General features: G+C 38.0%; 1 protein-coding gene across 5 annotated transcripts in view; it reads right to left on the reverse strand.

The window, feature by feature from the left end:
* The window catches only part of MAP3K13 (mitogen-activated protein kinase kinase kinase 13), a 161,794-nt gene that overhangs the window by 39,718 nt on the left and 95,797 nt on the right, over positions 1 to 26,279 (reverse strand). For all 5 annotated transcript variants that reach the window (XM_070790586.1, XM_019958503.2, XM_070790581.1 and 2 more), the window contains one exon: positions 10,578 to 11,137. In XM_070790586.1, coding sequence (XP_070646687.1) covers positions 10,578 to 11,052 — 475 coding nt within the window. In that variant the 5' untranslated portion in view covers positions 11,053 to 11,137. The remainder of the gene's footprint in view (positions 1 to 10,577; positions 11,138 to 26,279) is intronic.

A 26,279-nucleotide genomic window follows, 5' to 3' on the forward strand; every position in this document is an offset into this window, starting at 1 on the left:
ATGACCTCAACTTTTGTCTCTCACCTGGTAACTTGCTAAAAGATGGAACTTTTCTATGGGTCTTGATATCATAGAGATATTCACATGTATTAGTTTGTATAGATTTTAACCAGTGAAATCCTGCAGATGGGAAATCTCCAATATAATCGCCTCCAAACAAAACATATCCTGACACTCCCACAGCCCCACCTCCTCACTTGAAGCTTGCATGTTCAGTCAGTTCACCTATCTGTCTCTACGTCATTATCCCTACCTTATTACCCATTACAAGTGTTGCTTTATTCCTTTCTGAATTTCTAGTGCAGGTGCTCAATTAATCCTTGTTGAATGCATTTTCAGTGATACTCTCCTGAGGACCTAATGATGTATAACAATTAAATTAGTATTTACCTTTTATTTAGTACTTACTATATGCCAGACACTAGCAGAGTGTTTTAGGTCTGTCGTATGTTTAATTCTTAGAACAATCATACAAGTCTGGCCATATTATGGTTACTTAAATATGAGAAAACTAAGGCAAAGGGTAACCAGGCCTTAAACAACTGAAAGTCAAAATTGGTAAGTGGAAGAACAGGGCCAAGGACCTTGGAACTGGTTTGAGTCCAGGGACAGTGTTTTTTTTGCTATACCACGTTCCTTCCCATGAAGTAATTGAAAGAGAGGGTCATTTATTAGTCTTGATAAATTTACACATATAGATGCACTACTTGCCAGTTTCTCTTAAAGTTTAATTTCTGTTTGCACCAAAAATGTAACAGGGGTCATTTCTAAGTGGTGGCACTATTGATTCATGTTATGTCATTTATCCTTTTCTGTATTAAAAAATTTAAACTATAAGCCTATATTACTTTTATTTTATCGAAGTATAGTGGATTTACAATACTGTAACTTTCAGCATATATTACTTTTATAGTGAATAAAATACTATTTAAAATAGATCAAAAATTCAATCAATATGTGCTTTAATTTCATGAAACTTGAAGAGAAGACTATAATCCATTGATTATCCTTTCTGCCAGTGCATTATCGCTGCACTGGACAGAAATGAACATCAAAGAGCTAGGAGCCCCGTGAAGTGAGGAGAAGATGATGACAATGCTAAAGGTTATGAGAGATTCTTGTCAGGTCACCAATCACTTAAAGGCTACAGTTTGCAGAACACTGAATTTAGTAGTGTTGAATCAGCTTTAAAGATATTCTGGTCTTGAAAGCAAATCAACTCACTACCTATGTTGATGAAGCAAAAGGAGAAAGAGTGGAAGGGAACTACATTTCTCTCTTTTCTAGTTTTATCTACTTCGAGAGAAAAGAGATTCCATAGATTCTTAATAAAATGTGTTTTCTTGTTACAATGGTTAAAACATGACCTTCCAAATATAATAATACATAGTGCATAAAAAACTACAGTGAGGGAGATTAATAGCATGGGCATTTGTCCCATTCTTCTGGTATGACCAGCATTAAAGGTTTCTGCTCTACTGAAACTGAATAGATGCTCTACAAAAACAAACCTCTCTAAAACACAAATAGCTCACAAATATGAAATCACCAAAGGAACAAACAAACAATACCAAGTAAAATTTGGGTGGGAACAGTAAGTTACAGTCTTGACTGCTTTGAGTTACCTCTATGGCATCTAAGAGTTTTCATCCTCATAGGCTTACTTGTGTGGCACACATGGGACCCAGGTATACTGAAAAGAGCTACTCATTAGTGGTCCAGCGAAGAACTGAACACAGAGCCATTCTGACCATCCTGGGGGCTCAGTACTAGCACTGGATTTTGAGCAAGAGCATAACTGGGCAATATTTTTCCAAATAACTCCATACAAATTCAGGTTACTCTAATTTTTAATACATAATTACTAAAATTAGACAATCTTTAGCTGTTTTTCTCTATTTACTCAATCTTTATTTACTGTTGAGTACTAGAAAACATTAGAAAATTCTAGAAAGAAACAGAAAAGCATATATTTTATCTGAAATTCCAACCCATATTCTGTTTTCATCTTATTTTAGTCTTTGTTTATATGCATATTAGAGAAGGAAATGGCAACCCACTCCAGTACTCTTGCCTGGAAAATCCAATGGACAGAGGAGCCCTGTAGGCTACAGTCCATGGGGTCGCAGAGAGTCAGACACGTCTGAGTGACTTCCATTCCGTTCTGTATATGCATATAGCTATGAAAGAGTGTATGTGATGTATAGTTTTTTCTGTTTTTTCATGTATTATGTATTCCCCATATATTTACAGTTTTTATTTATAAGATTAACAGCTGTTTACTGTATCCTCTTATCTTTGATAGTACTTAAGTATCTCTATTTTTTTGTTTGCTAATTTAAATTTGATACTTCTCTTTCTTTATTATTATTCCTCAAATTCAATCCTTAAAGAGTATAATTTCCTGGTTCTTGGTGTATATTCCAAATTGCTATCCAAAAGGTTTTTGCTGACATTAGTAAAGCATGAGTCTCTTTTACTACAACTTTGCCAGCAATGACTGTTGCCAATTATTTTTTGGTGCTAAAATAGTGTTTTATAAGTGTGCATTATTTTAATTGCCAGTGAGAATGTTTTTTCCACATTTAATACATCTTCTTTGTATGAATTATCAAATTTACCCCTTGCCCATTTATTTACTTGGGTTTGCAGTTCTCATAAACTTGAAGGAGCTTTCTATTTGATACATATGAAGAGACTTCTTACAAAAGCATTTTTCTTTTAATTTCATGTTTTAAACAAAATACTTTTATAGTTGTCTGTAATTTGCTTTGTGATTTCTTCCACTGTCTAATCTATCTTCTAAGAGTGATCTATAGTTGATTTTTTAAGCTTAACCTTTGCATCTGAAGCTTAATTTGTTGCAGGATGTGAGAACTAATGCAAACTAATTTTTTAATATTGTTATTTAGTGATTTAAAAAATTTGTTAAATAATCCTTTCTTTTCACATCATTTTATAATGTTTATATTGTAACTTACTATATATTTTTATAAATAATTCCTATTTGATATTTTTATAAAATAAGAAATAAATGAATTATTAAAATACAAATGATAAGAGGGAGGAGCAGGATATGGGTAGGGGATTAAGTGGCACAAACTACTATGCATAAAGTAAATAAGCTACAAGGATATATTGTACAGCACAAGGAATATAGCCAATATTTTATAACAACTTTAAATAGAATAAATATATAAAATATTGAATCACTATGTTGTACACCTGAAACTAATATAATATTGTAAACTAACTATACTTCAATTATAAAATAAAAGAAATATAAATGATAAAAATATCTGGCACTCAAATATCAAAGGTTGAATTTATAATAAATACTAAAAATTTTCTTGACCAACAGTAGCTCATACCTGTGTTAATTCATCTATGCTCAACCAAATCTTAATTATCCATGGAAAAATAAAGGGGACAGCACTGGTAATTCAGGAACACAGAGTATAAAGTAATACTTCAACCACCTTTCTGTCAAGAGTTTCTACTAGAGCTGACTCCCAGAAGGAAAACTGATTCATGGCATTTTGTTCTCTCTGTCCAATTCCAATGTCCTGATCAATACCTAGTAGGGAGCCAAGGAATAGGAAAATGGCGGCAAAAAGAATGTCAGCAACAAGATTGTACAAACTGGGGGGTCTGCATCACCAAGAAGCAAGATAGCTAACCTCGTTATGCTGGAAACTGGCTGGGCTCCCTCCAGGGCCAGTCCCAGACTTTCCACTGCTTTTATATCTGTCCCATTGGTACTCTTCCCCAGCTTTTATCTTCTCTCTGATTCATCACTATGACTACAATCTTAATTCCAATACCCATCATGATCCCTAGGGCTGAGAAAAAGCCACGAGCCCACTCACTTTAACATATAAGTTCTCCTTTGTTTATCTAGACAAGTCTATAACAATACTTGTTCTGAGACTGGGAACTATTTGGCATTAAAAGATTTCAATTCTACATACTACCTTACTTGCACTTAACCACCAATCTACTAAATGGGAGACGAAGATATCATTAAAACTTTTTTAATCGAGTGAAATTTCTTCATAATACCAAATGCAGGGACACATCTGTTATATGTACTACTAGCCTTTGGTTGACTGTAATCCAGGATTAAAGATTAGCTCCCTGATCCTGGAGCTGATAAGAAAAAAAATACACTTAGGCTGGTGAATCTTTGTACAACCCACAGCAACACCTGCTCACAGTAGGATATCCTGTCATCTGCTGAAGAACTGGGCAGCTGCTGCAACCTTATAAGTTTAAACTGACCAAGCATGTTTCTTATTTGTTCCTGAAATAAGCCTTTCTGAAGGTCACACAATCAATTAGAAGAAAAATTAAATACTAGGTTATATGCTGCTGCTGCTGCTAAGTCGCTTCAGTCATGTCCGAGTCTGTGCAACCCCATAGACGGCAGCCGACCAGGCTCCTCCGTCCCTGGGATTCTCCAGGCAAGAACACTGGAGTGGGTTGCCATTTCCTTCTCCAATGCATGACGTGTTGGAACTCTTTGTGACCCCATGGACTGTAGCTTACCAGGCTCCTCCATCTATGGGATTTTCCAGGAAAGAACACTGGAGTGGGTTGCCATTTCCTTCTCCCTACAAGGTTATATAACAATAAAAAAATTTTAAAGGCTTCTTTAAAAGACATAGGATGTGTCTGTTAGCCTTCTTTATGAGTCTGAACTTCAATGTTGCGTTTGGATCCTGAGATCTCCACATTTCCACCAAAATAATTATTAGACTGGACAAATTATGACCTTAAAAATCAAATGAGTTTATCATATAAGCAGATATCAGTAGGTTTTGTGTCTAAGCAGAGAAGAAGGAACTTCTGAAAAATAGTAAATTAAGGGTGGTTATGTCTGGGCTGTGGGATGATAAGTGACTTTTATTTTCCTCTTTGGGTTTGTCTTTATTCCCAATTTTGGCAACACATTCCAGTATTCTTGCCTGGAGAATTCCATGGATAGAAGAGCCTGGTGGGCTACTGTCCATGGGGTCACAGAGAGTCGGATACAACTGAGCAACTAATACTTGTATGTATTTGTATTATTCCCAATTTTTAAAACAATAATACTGTTTTACATAGGAATCCCCAATCTCCATGTGACAAGGAACAGCTTTCTAATTTCCTTGAAACCTTAAGATCATAGAGGTAACAAGAGGGTAGAATGCATAAGGCAAGGAGCATGTATGAAAGAGAGAGAAAGACAGACACCATCTATGGACTGAGAAAGAATGCTATGGTTGACAAATCCTGGAATGCATATCAGGAATTGACAGATTTACAGGTAAACCCCAATCTACCTATGGAGAAGGGGTATAGATGAGGAGGCTGGTATCAATTTAAGAGAAAGCATTTCAGAGTCAATTTTTAAAAAATGTAGAGTTGATTTATAATGTTAATTCCTGCTGTATAGCAAAATGATTCAGTTTTATATGTGTGTGTGTGTATATATATATGGGACCCTAACCCTATATATATATACACACAATCTTTTTCATATTCTTTCCCATTATAGTTTATCCCAGGAAATTGAATACAGTTCCCTGTGCTATACAGTAGAACCTTGTTGCCATCCATTCTATTGATATATGTCGTAGTTTACATCTACTAACCCCACATTTCCAGTTCATCCCTTCCTACAACCCCCTCCTTGGCAACCACAGTCTGTTCTCTGTGTCTGTGAGTCTGTTTCTGTTTTGCAGATACGTTCATTTATGCCATATTTTAGATTCCACATAAAGGTGATATCGTATGGTATTTGTCTTTCTCTTTCTGACTTACTTCACTTAGCATGATAATCTCTACTTACATCCATGCTGCTGCAAATGGCGTTTTGTTCTTTTTTATGACTGAGGAATACTGCATTGGCATTATTTCATTTTTGTAATGAGTGAATAGTATTCCACAGTATATATGTGCCACAGCTTTACCCATTATTCTGTTGATGGACACTTAGGTTGTTTCCGTGTCTTGGCTATTGTGAAAAGTGCTGCTATGAACACAGGGGTGCATGTATGTTTTTGAATTATAGTTTTGCCCAGGAGTAGAACTGCTGGGTTATACGGTAATTCTGTTTTTAGTTTCTTGAGGAATCTCCATACTGTTTTCCATAGTGGCTGTACCAATATATATTCCCACCAACTGTGTAGGAGAGTTCCCTTTTATCCACACCCTCTCTAGCATTTGTTATTTGTAGACTTAAATTTTTTTTCATTTTTAATTGGAGGATAATTGCTTTATAATACTGTGTTGGTTTCTGCCATATATCAGCATGAATCAGCCACAAGTACACATATGTCCCCTCCCTCTTGGATCTCCCTCCCATCTCCCACCTCCCACCTCATCTCACCCATTTACGTTGTCACAGAATACCAGATTTGAACTCCCTGTATCATACAGTAAATTTCAACTGGTTATCTAATTTTACATATGGTGATGTTTATGTTTCAATGCTATATTCATTGCAGCCTGGCTTATAACCACTGAAAATAGTAAACAAACTGTCAAATGAGAAGATTGCAGTGGAATTTACCAATGAATTTGGAAAAGTTTCAGGATACAAAATTAATATACAGAAATATGTTACATTTCTATACACTAACAATCAACAATCAGAGAAGGAAATAAAGAAAATAATTTGATGCAATTACAAATGCATCAAAACAAATAAAATATTAAGAATACATCTGAGGAGGTAAAAGACGTGTACTCTGAAAACAATAAGACATTGATGAAAGAAATTGAAGACAACACACACAGAGGGAAAGATATACCATGCTCACGAATTGGAAGAATTAATAATGTTAAAATGACCATACTACCCAAGGAAGTCTAGAGATTCAGTGCAATTCCTGTCAAAATATCCATGGATTCTTCATAGAACTAGAACAAATAATCCTAAAATTTGTAAGGAAACACAAAATATACCCAATATCCAAAACAATTTTGAGAAAGAAGAGCAAAGCTGGAGGTATCATGCTCCCTGATTTCTAACTGTAAGACAAAGCTATAGTAATCAAAGCAGTATAGTACTGGCACAGATATCAATGGGACAGCACAGAGAGCCCAGAAATGAAACGATACTTGTATGAGCAATTAGTCTACAAGAAAGGAGGCAAGAATATACAATGGAGGAAGAGACAGCCTCTTCAATAAACGGTGTTGGGAAAATTAGACAGCTACATGGATGAAAGACCTAAATGTAAGATCTATGAAACCATAAAAGTTCTGGAAGAAAACATTGGCAGTACATTCTTTCACATCAATCTTAGCAATATTTTTTTGAATATGTCTTCTCAGGCAAGAGCAACAAAAGCAAAAATAAGCAAATGGGACTGTATCAGACTAAAAAGCTTTTACACAGTGAAGGAAACAATAAAATGAAATGGCAGCCTGCTGAATGGGAGGCTATTCTGATAAGGGGTTAATATCCAAAATGTATAAAGAACTCAAAACAACATAAAAAAGAAAACCTGATTAAAAAATGGACAGAGGATAAATAGATAGCTGAATAGATATTTATCCAAAGAAGACATATAAATGGCCAACAGGCACATGAAAAGATGCTCAACATCACTAATCATCAAGGGTTGGCCAGGAGTAGAGAAAAGGGAGCCTTTGTGTACTGTCGATGGGAATGCAAATTGGTGCAGCCATTATGGAAAACAGTATGGAGATACCTCAAAAAACTAAAAATAGAACTATATATAGAATTACCATATGACCCAACAACTCTACTCCTGGATATTTATCTAAAGAAAACAAAAACACTCTTTAGAGACCTAAATGTAAGACCAGAGACTATAAAATTCCTAGAGGAATGCAATCCCATGCAGAACACTCTTTGGCATAAACTGCAGCAATATTTTTTTTTTGGACCCTAAAGGAAATAAAAGGAAAAATAAACAAGTGGGACCTAATTAAACCTACAAGCTTTCACAGAGCAAAGCCAAACCATTGACAAAACAAAAAGACAACCTACTGAATGGGAGAAAATATTTGCAAATATGCCTGTTAAAGGATTAACATCCATCATATACAAATAGTCCATACAACTTGACATATATATACATACGCACACACACATACACATACGACACAATGGAATACTACTCAGCCATAAAAAGAACAGAATTATGCCATATGCAGCAATATGGATGGACATGGAGGATGTTATGCTAAAGTGAAATATGTCAGATAGGGTAAGACAAATACTATATGATACACATATATTTTGGACTTTAAAAAATACAAAAAAACAAATGAATATAACTAAAAAGAGGCAGACTCACAGATACAGTGAACAAACCAGGGGCTACCAATGGAGAGAGAGGGAGGGGCGCTATAGGGGTGCAAGAGTAGGAGGTACGAACTTCTGGGTGTGAGACAGGCTCAAGGGTGTAATGTACAATATGGTGAATATGACCAACATTCTGTAATAACTGTAAATGGAAAGCATCCTTTAAAAATTGTATAAAAAATTAAAAAACAAACCCCTCAAATACCCCACTCTTTAGAAAAGATACATGCACCCTTACATTAACTGCAACATTATTTACAATATCCAAGATTTGGAAGCAATCAAAGTGTCCATGAGTAGATGAACCGATAAAAAAAGATGTGGTGTATATATATAAACACACACACACACACACACACACACAACAGCATATTACTCAGCCATAACAAAGAATGAAATCTTGCCATCTGTGACAACATGGATAGACCTAGAAGGCCCCATGCCAAGTGAAATAAGTCAGATGGAGAAAGACAAATACTATATGATTTCACTTAAATGTGTGATCTAAAAAGCGAAACAAATGAACAAACACAGCAAAATAGAAACAGAGCCATGGATACAGAGAACAAACAGGTGGTTGTCACAGGGAAGGAAGAAGGGGGAGGGGAGTAATAGGTGAGGGAGATTAAGAGCTACGAACTTTTAGGGCAAAATAAATGAGTCATAGGCGTGAAATGTACAGTGTGGGGAATACAGTCAACAATCATGCAATCTCTCTGTGTGGTGACAGACAGTAGCTAGACCTGTCACGGTGATCATTCTGAAACACACGGTGCACGTGTGCTCAGCTATGTCTGACTCTTCGAGCCTGACTCTTCGACTCTGGACTGTAGCCAGCCAGATGCCTCTGTACATGGAATTTTCCACGCAAGAACACTGAAGTGGGTTGCCATGTGTCAAATCACTATGATGTGTAGCAGGAACTAATATAGTGCTCTAGGTCAGTTATACTTCAAAAAGAAACAAACTCACAGAAAGAGAGATCAGTTCTGTGGTTACCAGAGGTGGAGAGTGGGAGAGGGGGAATTGGATGAAGGCAGTCAAAAGGTTCAAACTTCCAGTTATAAGATCAAGGGGATGTAATGTACAACTTGATAAATATAATTAACAATGCTTATGTTACATTTGAACGTTGTTAAAAGAGTAAACCCTGAGTTCTCATCCAAAGGGAAAAACACAGAGGATAACTTAATTACAAGTACTAAATTGTACATGTTCACACAATTTAATATTAGGCAGACATTAAAAATGATGCTGAAAAGTATATTTCATGGTATGGGAAGGATTCACAATATGAAATAAAAAGGAGTTACAGAACAGTATGACTTTTTAAAAGCATACTTACACACAGATATATAGGCTAACATAATATATGTGCCAAAACACTTCGATTGGTTACTTCAGATTGGGGAATCATCGATTATTTTAACTTTTTTGGGTGAACTTACTTGCAGGTTCAAAATTTTCTATATATATCTTACTTTTATTCTCAGGAAAAACTGTTTCAAGAATATAAATAAAGTTACAAGAATATAAATAAAGAACACTAGGGCCATGTGTTCTCTTTACTTCAAAAAGAGTAAGGCTTGAATTGGAATATATGAATATACATGTTATACAATGATGGGAGTTAAAATTTTACTTTTTAAAAAGCTGTGGGACCTAGAAATAATAATGTTTCTCAAGGATGGTTAGATATTTTGTTCTTTTCTCAAAACATGAGTTTTCTGAGCTTGACTATAAAATTTAAAATATTCATTTTTGCTATTAACTAAGGCAGTCCTGCAATCTTTGGAGGCAATACCATGCCATTTCTGTCTGGTTTTGAATTAGTCCAGTGACCATCAAATTTTTGACTGTAAAAAACTGTTAATAAAAAATTTGGAATATGTGCCTACTATGTGATTTATTTACAAATTATATATCTGTGCAACTTTATTAAAATACTAAATATACATGTGAAAACATACATGAGAATAGAAATTTAAAATGCTGAGTTAAAAGGAACAGGAGCTCTAACATTTTCTTCCTCACAATGTCATGGATTGTCTTATATGTACTCTACTCCGGACATCACTGGATAACCACAAAAGATGGGCTTCAACCAAAAAAGACCAACTGTATGTCACTCTGCTCCATTCAGAAGGTCTACAGGAGACTGACCTAGTGTATTCTTCTGGCTCTAGGTCTTTAGTTTATCAAAGTTACTCAGTTAATGGTGGTGGGATGTTTACACAGGAAGTATCTTGCTTACCTTGCTGCTGCAATTTGTAATCAGTGGAATATGCCTTTCCAATGATATTCCATACAGGCCTTAAGCATCCAAATAGTCCTTCAAGAAACCCACCACTGCCGCTGCCCGACCTGCTGAACTGAATCTTGATGTCTTCAGTTCCACTTGTGCCCTCTCCATCCACAGTGTTGCTGTTCCCATGAGACATGGCCATCTCTGATTCATCTTGTTCCCTTAGCTGAAGAACGCTGTTCTCAAACTGGTCCCTGGAATCCTCACTTATGCTTGTCAACACTGTTGTGGTGATGGGGCTGTTCGTGCCTTCAGCTAGCTCAGTTTGCACCATGCCCTTTTCCTGCTGGTCCTTAAGAAGCTTGGGGGAAGCGTGGCTCCCCATAGGTGCGAGGTCATCTTGTAGTCCATTGAAGGTTTTGTTTTCACTCAAAGGCAAACGTGGAGAAGAGGAGCAGCTCAGGTGCTCCTGAGGGTTGGCCATCGTGCCATGAGTGTGCCCGAGGTCCTGAGATGACACTCAGAGGATCATTACAGTAGAGTTCTGATGTAAGAGGGGGCTTCAGAACCTGGGGAGAACAGGAGGAGGACGTGAGATCACCCTGTCTTTAGTCAGTCACATACTACACTTCTGATTATAACAGTAAAAACGCTGAAGCAAAGGGGATTGGTTAAACAGTGGTGTTGATCCACGTAATGGAATACTGTGCAGCAGTTAAAAATCATGTTGTAGAAGAGTACTTACTAACATGAGAAAATGTTCATGACATAGTAATATAAAAAATAGGTTAGAACAATATATACAACATAAGCCATTTAAAATTTTTATTATTTAAAAAGATACACAAACACATGTATAAGAAAAAAAGACTGGAAGGATACATCCAAAGAATTAATAGCTGTTAATTCTAGGTGGTTAGATTTGGGAGGGATTTATGTTGTGTTTTTCAAGATATTCTAAGCATTCTGTATCAATACACTTCTATAGGGTGAATGTCTTCCCCTCACTCCACTTACACGGTGAAACTCATTTGTGATGCCGCTTGGCTGGGGGGCCTTTGGGAGGTGATTAGGTCCTGACAGTGGAGCCTTTGTGAATGGGGTTACTGCCCTGTGAAAAAGACCCTAGAGAACTCCCTTGCTTCTGCTGCCACGAGAGAACATAGTGAGAAGACGGCTGTTTATGAAGCAGGAAGTGGGCCCTCACCAGACTATGGAACATGCAAGTGCCTCAGTCTTGGTTGTCTCAGCCCCCAAAACTGTCAGAAGTAAATGTCTGTTGTCTGAGCCATCTACTCTCCAGAATAAAAACCCAGTAATCTGATAAGTAGTATTTGCTAATTTCCCTGGTATAAATACTCCCACCAAGTCAGGTTTCAGGCTCGTAACAATAGCTTAACAACCTGCCTGCAGTTACTAAATATTTGACAACTGGCTCTTACAAACTGGTATACAAGCCAGCACCAGCAACATTATCTTTATGATGGTGTCATTTTCATTAGAGAAGTAAGAAACTTCTAAGGCTACATACTGAGTAAGTGGTAGAGCAAGAATTACAATCTAAGAATTCAGATTCTCAGATTTCCTTCAATTCTTTATAACAAGGCACCTGTTATGATTACCCTTCATTCTGTTAGAGTACTTTACAGGTTAAAAAATGCTATTTCCTGTGACCTTGACCTAAACATCTGATTGCCTGTGTAAGGAAGCCAGAGCATGGAATCGTTATTCCTGTCTTTCCCAGAAGAACACTGAGGCTTAGAGAGAGGTATATGCTAAAGGTCACAGAGCCAGGACCTAATCCCAAACTCTCTACTGTACCATGTGGTCTCTGTAAGACATAGTTTCTTTCTTTCAAAGCTTATACACTACTTAAATTCAAAAGTTCAAAGTGTTAGTCACTCAGTCATGTCTGACTCTTTGTGACCCCATGGACTGTAGCCCGCCAGGCTCTTCTGTCCAGGCAAGAATACTGAAGTGGGTTGCCATTCCCTTTTCCAGGGGATCTTCCCAACCCAAGGATTGAATCTGGGTGTCCTGCATTGCAGGCAAATATTTTACCATCTGAACCACCAGGGAAGCCCCAACACAGTTAACTTAAATCCTACTGAGTCATGCATGTGTGCTAAGTTGCTTCAGTTGTATCTGACTCTTTGCGAACCCATGGACTGTAGACTCCAAGGTTCCTCAGTCCATGGGAGTCTCCAGGCAAGAACACTGGAGTGGGTTGCCATGCTCTCCTCCAAGGGATCTTCTGACCCAGGGATCAAACCCACATCTCTTAGGCCCCCTGCATTGGCAGGCTGGTTCTTTACCACTAGCACCACCTGGTAAGATGGCTTTCCTGGTGGCTCAGATGGTAAAGAATCTGCTTGCAATGCAGGAGACCTGGGTTTGATCCCTGTGTTGGGAAGATCCCCTGGAGAAGGGAATGGCTACCGACTCTAGTATTCTTGCCTGGAGAATTCCACGGATAGAGGAGCCTGGTGGGCTGTATATAGCTCATGGAATAACAAAGAGTTGGACTCAGCTAAGCGACTAATGCTACTTAAGGAGTTAATAATTACACCGAGGGAATTACCTCCTGCCCACTCTCACCCCCACGACATTCATGCCACATTCTGGTCTACAGGGAGTAAGAATGGGGACATGAGAAGGTAAGGAAGATGTGTTTGACACCGACAGAGGAAAGGAAGTTAAGAAAGAATAAGAGTGTGAGCAAAGGCAGAGAAAAAGCGACCAGGGCATGTGTGGGAGAGCTGGTCAACCAGAAATAATGAAAAAGTCAGCTGATGTTGGACAGCGGTGTGCAATAAAAGCAACTCCTTCACATACGGCTCTGAAAGCTCATGAAATAATACAGACAATTCTTCCCTTTAAAGAAATCAGAGAGAGAACTTTAACAGGACAAAGTTAGGTTAAGCGAGACAACTTCCAGGGCGTGGAGAAATTTAAAGGGCTGGGAAGCTACCTGGGAATATAAGGTTGGGGAAAAGAAAGAAAAAGAAAAGCTGGAGCCCTTCATTATAGAAACAGCTGTTTGCTGAGTTGACCCCCAGCCCCATGCTCCCCATTTCCTTCCTTTTGTGTTCCTCTCTAGGCTCTGACATTACTGATCCCTTCATTTTGCATTCTTGCTGATCTTCTGCCATGACCTTCAGCTGTCTTTTGCCTTTGGCCTCTCTGACCTTGCTCTGCTTGATATCTTTCAGGATCTCTGACTTCATGCTATCTGACCTGGCCACTGTCTGAGCAGTTGCTTCCAATCTGTTTTTGCCATTGGGATTCATGGTTATCCTTTACAGCATAGGGCATACATTATGCTGTTGGCTCACATCAGTTGATAACGCAAATACCCAAATGTATATGTGAATTTCAGCCAAACACCTATTTGTGCAAAGTGTTCTTTGAACTCAACTGCAGAATTTTATATTAACTCCTGGTAAATTTCCATTTTGTCCACTTCTATTCTGAGTTTCTTCTCCTTGATGACATCACACTGAAATTAGCTCATATACAAAAAGTTAGAAAGACATGAGTTTGTTTTGAATTGTAACCTCTTCTCAGTTCTTCTTTTTTTTTTGGCCACAACTTGCACCTTGTGGGATCTCAATTCTCCAACCAGGAATGAACCTGGGCCACAGCACTGGAAGTGCCAAATCCCAACCACTAGACCACCAGAGAACTCCCATCTCTTCTGATTTCTAAGAGGTTAGTAGTGCACGTGAAGTGGACCTGCTCACACAGGCACTAGGAATGAGTCTAAAGAAGAGAACTTTAGCATGGTCATCACATACAGTTTGATATTTAGGAGGTCAAGAATAACAGGACCCTTAAGGAATATAGTCCAATCTACCTGTCTCACATACAAAATAAAATCCCAGAGAGACTGTTGACTTGCTCAATACAACTAATTAGTGGCAGAGCTGGAATGAATCCTCTTTCCTTATCCTATGGTCTTCCCCTAGTCTGGTTATTTATTCAGACAAATAGAAACAAATAGTCATGATAGCATGATCACTGATGACAAAAGATGATAATGCAATGCTATTCTAGATGCACTAAAGCTACATCCGAAAAAGTACAAACATCCATTTAGAGGGGTGACCCTGCATGTGTCAACAGAGCAGTGAAGGGCACCCAGCTTTTGGTGATCCAGCTGCTCTGGGAGCAGGCAGAGACGATGGAAACCTCAAAATGTGTATAAAGACGTGCAGTCAGACAGGCTTTCCTCTGTTCACCAAGAAATCACATCCAATCGCAAGCAACAAAGGCAGAGAAACTGAGGAGCACAGAACAAAAGGAAAGAAATCATCACCATGACTATATTCAAATACGATCAGAGCTGACTCTACATGTAAGAGTGTAGGAGGATGAAAATATCTAAATTTTACCTGTGTTTGTATGTACACCCACACACTGCCACTGCACAGTGAAGGAGCTGGTGAGCGGAACCTAAGGGAGCAGAAGCAGCTCCACCATCTCTGCCTCTCTCTTTGTCCTCTCAGTTCCTCTCTCTCTGTCCAGACTGGGCTCGTGTACTCTCTTGGGAACTGACTGGATCTTTCAGTTCACGAGAAGTCAAAGCTAGAATTTATTAGAAGGGGATAGACACGAAACGAGGCAAGAATTTTAAACACTGAGAGTCAAGTGGAAAAAGATAAGGAAGAGCAGAGGTGCAAGACGGCAAGGTCAGCCTGTGCCCTTATCAGGACAAAGATCTACGGGCCAGGCTGCAGGGGGAGGTGGTGCTGCCTCTGCCCTTATACAAGGGCTCCTGAATCCGCAGGAGTACAAGGCAGCGCCTCCCTCTCTGCCCTTCAGGCACACTTCCTTGCCCTGTGAGCTTCTCAGCCTCAAAAGGAGGAAGTGGTTTGTGTAAAAATTAGTAGGCAAGGGTTGGCGACAGGGGCAGCTGTGCATTTGCCAGGGCACTGCCAGTTTCTGGAAATTACCTTGACTTCATGCCAAGATGAATTTGGCACCGAGAAAAAGAGGAAAGGAAGAGGTCAGGTGGCCAAATGGTCCTTGAGTTCTTGTGTTTTTATTATATGATACAATTGTCTCCATGTTGCTAAAGAGGATAATTTTATAATAGATCCGATTTTGAGCTTTATAGCATAAATATGAGCAAATCAAAGATTTTGGAAAATTTTGCCCCACAAATGAATAAAATTCAACTGAATTCAACGAACTGACTAAAATTGAATAAAATTTGAAAGTAGGCATGATTGCTAAGATTTTTTGATTGAGCTTTTCCCAAGCTGTCTTCTCTTCAGTTGGCATTGTTTTGCCTTAAAATGAACACAATACTGCTATCCCAACTTTCTGGTTACTTTTCAAAAATGATTACTTCACACAGCAGTATTTAGAGCATAAGTGAAGTTTATGCTATTAAGGCAATCATTCCCATTTAAAAACTGGGATTAAGTTACTTGCTCATCAGATCAGATCAGTCATTCAGTTGTGTCCGACTCTTTGCGACCTCATGAATCGCAGCACGCCAGGCCTCCCTGTCCATTACCAACTCCCGGAGTTCACTCAGACTCACGTCCATCGAGTCAGTGACGCCATCCAGCCATCTCATCCTCTGTCGTCCCCTTCTCCTCTTGCCCCCAATCCCTCCCAGCATCAGAGTCTTTTCCAATGAGTCAACTCTTCGCATGAGGTGGCCAAAGTACTGGAGTTTCAGCTTTAGCATCATTCCCTCCAAAGAAATCCCAGGGCTGATCTCCTTCAGAATGGACTGGCTGGATCTCCTTGAAGTCCAAGGGACTCTCAAAAGTCTTCTCCAACACCACAGTTCAAAAGCATCAATTCTTCGGCGCTCAGCCTTCTTCACAGTCCAACTCTCACATCCATACATGACCACAGGAAAAACCATAGCCTTGACTAGACGAACCTTTGTTGGCAAAGTAATGTCTCTGCTTTTGAATATGCTATCTAGGTTGGTCACAACTTTCCTTCCAAGGAGTAAGCGTCTTTTAATTTCATGGCTGCAGTCACCATCTGTAGTGATTTTGGAGCCCAGAAAAATAAAGGCTGACACTGTTTCCACTGTTTCCCCATCTATTTCTCATGAAGTGATGGGACTGGATGCCATGATCCTAGTTTTCTGAATGTTGAGCTTTAAGCCAACTTTTTCACTCTCCACTTTCACTTTCATCCAGAGGCTTTTTAGTTCCTCTTCACTTTCTGCCATAAGGGTGATGTCATCTGCATATCTGAGGTTATTGATATTTCTCCCGGCAATCTTGATTCCAGCTTGTGTTCTTCCAGTCCAGCGTTTCTCATGATGTACTCTGCATATAAGTTAAATAAACAGGGTACAATATACAGCCTTGACAAACTCCTTTTCCTATTTGGAACCAGTCTATTGTTCCATGTTCAGTTCTAACTGTTGCTTCCTGATCTGCATACAAATTTCTCAAGAGGCAGATCAGGTGATCTGGTATTTCCATGATGGAGAAGCTCTATACAGTCAGCAAAAACAAGACCAGGAGCTGACTGTGGCTCATACCATGAACTCCTTATTGCCAAATTCAGACTTAAATTGAAGAAAGTAGGGAAAACCACTAGACCATTCAGGTATGACCTAAATCAAATCCCTTATGATTATACAGTGGAAGTGAGAAATAGATTTAAGGGCCTAGATCTGATAGATAGAGTGCCTGATGAACTATGGAATGAGGTTTGTGACATTGTACAGGAGACAGGGATCAAGACCATCCCCATGGAAAAGAAATGCACAAAAGCAAAATGGCTGTCTGGGGAGGCCTTACAAATAGCTGTGAAAAGAAAAGCGAAAAGCAAAGGAGAAAAGGAAAGATATAAACATCTGAATGCAGAGTTCCAAAGAATAGCAAGAAGAGATAAGCAAGAAGATCGCTGCATTTTTCAGCGATCAATGCAAAGAAATAGAGGAAAACAACAGAATGGGAAAGGCCAGGGATCTCTTCAAGAAAATCAGAGATACCAAAGGAACATTTCATGCAAAGATGGGCTCGATAAAGGACAGAAATGGTATGGACCTAACAGAAGCAGAAGATATTAAGAAGAGATGGCAGGAATACACAGAAGAACTGTACAAAAAAGATCTTCACGACACAGATAATCACGATGGTGTGATCACTGACCTAGAGCCAGACATCCTGGAATGTGAAGTCAAGTGGGCCTTAGAAAGCATCACTATGAACAAAGCTAGTGGAGGTGATGGAATTCCAGTTGAGCTATTCCAAATCCTGAAAGATGATGCTGTGAAAGTGCTGCACTCAATATGTCAGCAAATTTGGAAAACTCAGCAGTGGCCACAGGACTGGAAAAGGTCAGTTTTCATTCCAATCCCAAAGAAAGGCAATGCCAAAGAATGCTCAAACTACCACACAATTGCACTCATCTCACACGCTAGTAAAGTAATGCTCAAAATTCTCCAAGCCAGGCTTCAGTAATATGTGAACCGTGAACTTCCTGATGTTCAAGCTGGTTTTAGAAAAGGCAGAGGAACCAGAGATCAAATTGCCAACATCTGCTGGATCATGGAAAAAGCAAGAGAGTTCCAGAAAAGCATCTACTTGCTCATAGCAATAACTAAAAAAAATCTTTCTGGGATAGATGTTTATCATGGTGATCTTGATTTGAACTTAAAAAAAATTATCTGCGTTTTCTAACAGAACTGTAAAATTTTAAGTATAAGATTATTTAAAAATCAGATCAGAAGAGTGACCTACAATTGTGTCTTCACCCCTAACTTGCTCTCTTAACTGTGAGCCGTCTACTGAAATTCCTATCTGAAAGGACAATAATAGCCTCACATTGACCAAATGCACTGACCTACCTTGTCCCATCTTCTTTATAACATTTCATCCAATAATCATGCATTAAAAAATATTGATTCAGTGTGTACCATACACCTTATATTTTTGGTTAAGATTATGAATGTTTAATAATATTAAACAATGCTAGAGTCAGCAAAAAATAAAAATTACAAAAAGGTAACCTCCAGATTACTTAATGAATATGGCCTTCCCCTGACAGCTCAGTTGGTAAAGAATCTATCTGCCTGGAATGTAGGAGACTCTGGTTCAATTTCTGGGTTGAAAGATCCACTGGAGAAGGGATAGGCTACTCACTCCAGTATTCTTGGGCTTCCCTTGTGGCTAAGCTGGTAAAGAATCCACCTGCAACGCAGGAGACCTGGGTTCGATTCCCTGGGTTAGGAAGATCCCCTGGAGAAGGGAAAGGCTACCCACTCCAGTATTCTGGCCTGGAGAATTCCATGGACTGCATAGTCCATGGGGTTGCAAAGAGTCAGACACAACTGAGCGACTTTCACTTTCACCTTCACCTATAAACACAACCATGATTAAAGTTAAAATAAGCTTATAATGTAAGTTTTTAAATGAATAAACATGCTTCATTACAGAGCTTCCCAGATGGTTCAATGATAAAGAATCAGCCTGCCAGTGCAGGTGACAGAGGTTCGATCCCTGATCCAGGAAGATCCCACATGCCACAGAGCAACTAAGCCCATGCGCCACAACTCTTGAGCCTGGGAGCTGCAACTACTGAAGCCCTCCAACTCGTGCTCTGCAACCAGAGAAGGCAATGGCACCCCACTCCAGTACTCTTGCCTGGAAAATTACATGGACAGAGGAGCCTGGTGGGCTGCAGTCCATGGGGTCGCAAAGAGTTGGACACGACTGAGCGTCTTCACTTTCACTTTTCACTTTCATGCACTGGAGAAGGAAATGGCAACCCACTCCAGTGTTCTTGCCTGGAGAATCCCAGGGATGGGGGAGCCTGGTGGGCTGCCATCTATGGGGTTGCACAGAGTCGGACATGACTGAAGTGACTTAGCAGCAGCAGCAGCAACAGGAGAAGCTACCACAGCGAAAAGTCTGCGCACCACAGCTAGACAGTAGCCCTGGCTCGTTACAACCAGAGAAAAGCCCAAGCAGCAATGAAGACTCAGTAGAGGCAAAAATGAATAAATAAATAAGTGAATTATAAATTTTTTTAAAACATGCTTTATTACATAGTTACAAACTATAATCTTAATTTAAAAACCAGCAACTTGTGAGGCTTCAAATACACCTAAAATCAAACACTAAACAAACTTCTTGACCAAAGGAAAGATTTCTCTACAACCTCCATAAATCTATGATAAACAATATACTAAGTGTTACTATTCCAGAATAGAATCAACATTTTCTGACTGAAATCTGACTTGCCATATGAAGAAGAAAATTAATAACAAAATAAATCCACTTAAAATATCTTAAAAATAAGATACAGATACATATGCCCTTAAATATTTAATACTAATGAATATAAAAATAATTATAAAGCATTTCAAGAAAGTAGGAAAGCAGGTTTAAAAGATTAACAGTGGTTTTCACTGCTCTTTTTAAATTTTTTCTATGTTTTCCTAAATTTATAGTCTTAGCAAGAATCAATTGTTTATTCAGAAATTTTCAATCCAAATCTTTGCTTTTTAAAAATGTTTTCTGCTTATTTATCGGCCGAGCCACGCACACAACTTCTGGGTTCCTAGTTCCCTGACGAGGGCTTGAACCCATGCCCTCTGCAGTGGAAGGGTAGAGTTTTAATCATTGGACAGCCAGAGAAGTCCCTCTATATTCTACTTGCCCTTGAATATCTTGCTCACAATTTCTAATGATAATTCCTTATGGAAGGTTGTCTTTGTGACCCTAAATGCAAGTTGTTTTTTTTTCCCTAAATGCAAGAGTTTTAGTGCATTAGTGTGTAAGCCATCTGACCTTAGAACTTGGAAATCATCAAGATTTAATTAGATATGCCTTTGTCTCTTTATCTGTCTTAAGTTTCAGTTCTCTTATCTAGATTATTCTGCTTTTTCCAGCTTGATATGATTCTTCCTAGTAGAAATGGTAAAAACAAAATAGGAGTCATCAGCTTTTGTTTCCTCATTGCATTAATATTCTTATAGTATTAATATTCTCCCAATCAACCAATTCAGAACATTTAATGTACTTTATCATATAGAGAATAATACTGTGAAGGGTTAAGAGGGAAAGCACTGGAGGAAGATAGACCTAGATTCAAATATTAACCATTAACTTGACCTTACTCTCTCTTTAAGCCCCAAATTTCGTTTTAAGTGGCGATAACAACAGAATTCATCTCATAGAATGTATTAGATGTTATATGAGATAATGCATATATAATACATTTAACCAGCACACAGTGAATCCTCAAGACTTCTTAGTGATTCAAACCTTTAACTAGAAAAACTAGAAAGAAAAGATATATGTCAATATGCTCAATACATATGTGAGATCAAGGCACGTGAAAAGAAGGACAAAAGAAAGACAAGAAAGCTTTCTTAAGTGAAAAAAATGACAAAAGGGGGATAAGGAAGGGATAGCTCAATTTACATAGAAATTGAGGCACATTTATTTGAAATTATAAATGAAAGCACAAAGAACCCAAAACAAACGCGGGTTAAAAGGGCAAAAGTAAGCTGGAAAACAGAAGAGGAAAATCCCAAACATGCAATTTTTTTTTCATATTTAGTTTCCTTTGTCTTTGATTTAACTGCAGCAGCTACTTTTTACACTCCAGGTTTTAATTAGGTTGAAAGAAAATGAGAAGGTTCTACGTAGCTATAATAATTGGGAGAATATTAATACTATGTAGTTCTAATATTTGGGAAAAAAAGTACATAACTCCCATTATTTTAACATTACTATATTAAATTCAGAGATAATTTTATTGATTCAAGAAAATATCTCTAGAAAAAGACTGCTTATGTTTTAAACAGCAATTACAACATAGGAGAACCAGGACAGAACTGTGTTCCCAAGGGAGATTATAGAATTTTCTTCCCTAGCGATCGACATGTTTCTATGTCATATTGTGTACATATGAAGACATGCTCTCTTTTAGGGAATGCCTAGTTCTACTCTTGTTTCACCCATCTTCCTGGAAATGTTACTGTCTTCAGGCAGCTTGCCTTTACTTTCTTCATGAAGGCCCCATCCCTAGGGCAAAATCTAAAAAAGTTTTTTATGGCTCTAGTCTTACAGAACTTTGTACAATAGTAGCTTCCCACAAATGTAGAAAAATCATAAAAAATAATCCTTAAGTGATAAACAATATTGTAGTAAAATGTATGCTCAAGATTCAATCTGCCTGGTTTGAATACTGACTCTGTCCATGGGGAGGTTCCTCATCCTTGTGTGTCTCAGTTTCTGCAGTCAAAAACTTGAGTACCAACCTCACAGGGTGGTAATGAGGGCTAAATGAAATAATATTTGCTTTATGTTAAATTAATAAACATTATTCTAAAGTAAGAGAATATATTCATTATTAATAATAATATTGTTGTTTTCAGTCACTAAGTTGTGTCTGACTCTTTGCAACCCCAGGAACTGCAGCACACTAGGCTTCCCCGTCCTTCACTATCTCTGGGAGCTTGCTCAAACTCATATCCATTGAATCAGTGATGCCATCCAGCCATCTTATCCTCTGTCATCCTCTTCTCCTTTTGCCTTCAATCTTTCCCAGCGTCAGGGTCTTTTCAAATGAGTCTTTGCATCAGGTGGCCAAGGTATTTAAGCTTCAGCTTTAGCATCAGTTCTTCCAGCGAATATTCAGGGTTTATTTTCTTTAGGATTGACTGGTATGATGTCCTTGCTATCTAAGGGACTCTCAAGAGTCTTCTCTAGCACCACAGTTCAAAAGCATCAATTCTTTGGCATTCAGCCTTCTTTATGGTCCAACTCTCACATCAGTATATGACTACTGGAAAAACCATAGCTTTGACTATATGGACCACATGGTTAAAGATCAAATGAGCACATATCTTTACAACAGTTTTGCCCTTGGTCATTCCAGGGATAATCATAGAAAATGAGAAACTTAAAGTTATCCCAAAGGATGGCTATTTTTTTATAAAAAGAATCATTCATTTCCAAAGATATAAATAGAGCAGCTTAGCCCAGAAATTAGCAATGGCCCAGCCTGTATGATTTGACATCATTATTTATAGACTCCGGGTTCGAAGACCACTTTGACCCACTCTCAAAATTCTCCATGCTTTGTCTAGTTTGCAAAAAGAAAATCTTTTGGATGTAATTTTAACAGTTATAGATATTGAAAGATTAATAATCACCTAACTAGGAGAAAGTACAAGTAGCACAAGTTATTAATTTGATGCTGAGAATAAAAACATATTTAATAGGGATTTCTCTGGTGGTCCCTATGCTTATACTATATAACATGAAAATGAAATTATTCATTGCCAGCTTAGTATAATAGGGTTATTGAAGAGCTTCCGTAAGACTTCCAGTGATGTACATGGAATTTCCAGTAAGGCTGTAGATCCTACAAATGGTTTCTGGGCAAGTCTTGATTGTAACTGGCAGGCAAGAAGTTGTCAAAGGTCCTTTTGCCATCTTTGCATTGCTTTTTTAAGTCTTGCTTAGGGATGGTAGAATTATAGATTGTTAGAATTGGAGGGAGCAGTCAGTGGGTGATGACTTCTATTTTTAAAGAGAAATAATTCTTCCTAATTAGTTTGTAAATTTGGTGGGGTAGAATCCAAGTATTATTTATCTCTGTACCTTGTCCCTCTTCATTTGCTACCTATCTATAGTTTTACACCTAGTATAGGACCTGATATAAGATGATGCAGTTTACTTTTTGGAGGAGAGAACTTCACATGCACACATACACACACACAAACACACACACACACACTGAGTAACTTGATAAACAATGCATTAATAACAACAGCTAATATTTACTGAGTGTGGTGACCCAAGGACCACAGAGCAGATAAAACCAAGGAGGGTCTTGGAATGCAGGAACAGAAAAACCAGACCCTTATCATCCTTCCCTCTCCCATGTTGTAACTATTAGCAGATTTCAGGTCCTCCTGAGCAGTATAACCTGTCTCTCCTCCTATCCCACACAGGGAGAAGGTATTTGCCTTACTCTTCCCCCACCCAGCATACGTGCTCACACAATCAGCAAATACCTGCAAGACCCCTATCTCACTCCTTGTACCCTGGGTATAAAAGTGGACTAAGAACCCTGTTCAACATCAGTTCTCCCTTGAGCTGGCCCACTGTTCTAACAGCACCTTCCACTCTAATAAACTTTTTTTCCCTCTCATTCTGTCTCATGTCCGGAAATTCTTTTCCAACTCGCACCCGGACCACGACACTGAGATTACTGTCAAACACTGCTCAAAACACTTTTCCTATATTAACTTCTCTAATCCTCACATCAACCCTTGTGAAAGGTACTATTATCACTCCTAAAGCTGACAAAGCAATTGGGGCACAGAGGGCCTAAAAAACTCACCAACAGCTGCTAAGTGGTAAAGACAGTAGTTGAACCCAGTTCTATTCCAATTCCAGAGCCTGAGCCTAAGTCTGAGCCGAGTCCAATCCCATGCTTGTTTAGTCTCAACACTCTACTGTCAATATTATAATGGGCTTATATTTAATTAAGAAAGGCCTAAAAAAATATGGATTAGACTCACATCTTACCTTGAGGTTAACTTCTACATTTATGATAAAAGGTAAAAATTTCTAGCAACAAGTAAAGACAAGTGGAAAATTCTAAAATATGTCCACTCTCTATAGAATTTCCTCCATTCTGTTTTAATATTAAACTTCTATACTTGCACCATCCAAACAGTAGCTTCTAGGCATATGAGGCTATTTAATGTACAATTAATTAAAATTAAATGAAATAAAAAATTCCACTCCTCAGGTACATTAATCCATTTCAAGTGGTTGGTAGCCACATGTGACTAATTACAACCATACTGGATAGTACAAAATAGAACATATTCATCACCACAGAATGTTCAGTTGGACAGCAGTTCTCCGTATGATTCATTCATATTAACAGATTTGTTTGTTGTGAGAATTAATAAAGATTACATTTTCCTTTTGTACATAGGAATTCGCTAAATGCAGAGAATTCCATTATCTCCTTTAAAATAACATGTGTGCTACCAAATTTTAGTAATGCCCGTGAATGAAATGATTTAACTACAGCTCATTCTAATCATGGTTCGTCAGGATGAAATTAAAGAGATTATTTAAAAACAATTTTTCAAAGGACCATAGTCATTTGTCTAAAATCTTCAGAAGAGCCAAATGATTCATTTTCAAACACTTAAAATAGTTTCAACAGTCATTTGTGAAGAATTTTAAAATTGAAATTGCGATTACTGCTATTATTCTCATAATCACCATTCCTTAAAGTTCCTAATCACAGGACAACTGTAGGTGAAGGCGGAAAACTACAGGGAGGGCTAACCGAGGGCAGGCTGAACAGGACCAGAAGTTTCTACTGAATCACCAACAACTCTCACCACTTCTCAGAGAAGACTGTACAGATAGATAACCAGGATAAAGATTCCAGAGAGCACAAGAACTCCAGACTCTGGAGCCAATGTTCAATTTTAATAGCAAAGTAATTAAACCTGTACTAGTGAAAGATCCTAATCTTTAGACATTTGAAAGTGAAAATCACTCAGTTGTGCCCAACTCTTTGTGACCCCATGGACTATACAGCCCATGGAATTCTCCAGGCCAGAATACTGGAGTGGGTAGCCTTTCCCTTCCATAGGGGATCTTCCCAACCCAGGGATCGAACCCAGGTCTCCCGCATTGCAGGTGGATTCTTTACCAGCTGAACCACAAGGGAAGCCCAAGAATACTGGAGTGGGTAGCCTGTCCCTTCTCCAGGGGATCTTCCCGACTCAGGAATTGAACCAGGGTCTCCTGCATTGCAGGCAGATGGATTCTTTACCAACTGAGACATGAAATTTAATTTCTCCTTATTATTGTTTTTGCTCACAGAAACAGTCCTGAGCTTTTTTTTTTTTTTTTTTAAGTCTAACAGGAATTTATTAGAATTCTTTGAAGACTTTTAGGTGAAATTTTAAAGTACTGAAATTTTGAGAGCTCTTACAACAATGCAAAGAAGATATCCACAAGATTTGAAATGGAATGAAATTCAGATTTCACATTGACAAAGAAGAACATTATTTTCATATGAAGTTTTATATAAAGTACCTAATGAGAAAGATAATTTTAAAGTTTTATGGTAGTCGAAGATACTGATAAAACATATAGACAGACATATTGAATTATACACAAATCATGAAGCCACTTAAAAAGTTTCCTGTGTGATCGATATGTTACAGAGTCAGAGGAAACATGAAAATGACATTGCATCAATTTACATTTTAATTAAACTCAGAGTGATACAAAAGCAATTTGTATGAAAAGCTAAATCTTAGAAAAAGTACCACAGAATCATCAGCTTTTAGATATAATAAATAATTTTTCAGAAGTATATCTCAGTGTTGTTGCAGCCCACCATATTCTTAATAGTCCTAGTAAGAATTGAATTTTTCTAATGATTTTCAAAATTAAAATTATTTGTGATATTGCATTTACCAGGAGTGATTGACACTGATTTCAGTTATATCAATTGAAAATAAAATTTCTAAAAGCAAATTTCTGATGACCAAGTAAATGAACTGGTAAAAAAAGTGTCGAGTTTTAATTCTTTAAAGTAATGATTCAATCAAGATGATGCTCTAGAAAATATGTAATAGGACATTTTGAGCTTTACCAGGAATATAAATTTGAAATTGGCAGAGATCAATCATTTTTCACCTGTCTCACATCACTGTTTCGG

Source organism: Bos indicus, chromosome 1 (genome assembly GCF_029378745.1).
Source record: "Bos indicus isolate NIAB-ARS_2022 breed Sahiwal x Tharparkar chromosome 1, NIAB-ARS_B.indTharparkar_mat_pri_1.0, whole genome shotgun sequence".
NCBI lineage: Eukaryota > Metazoa > Chordata > Mammalia > Artiodactyla > Bovidae > Bos > Bos indicus.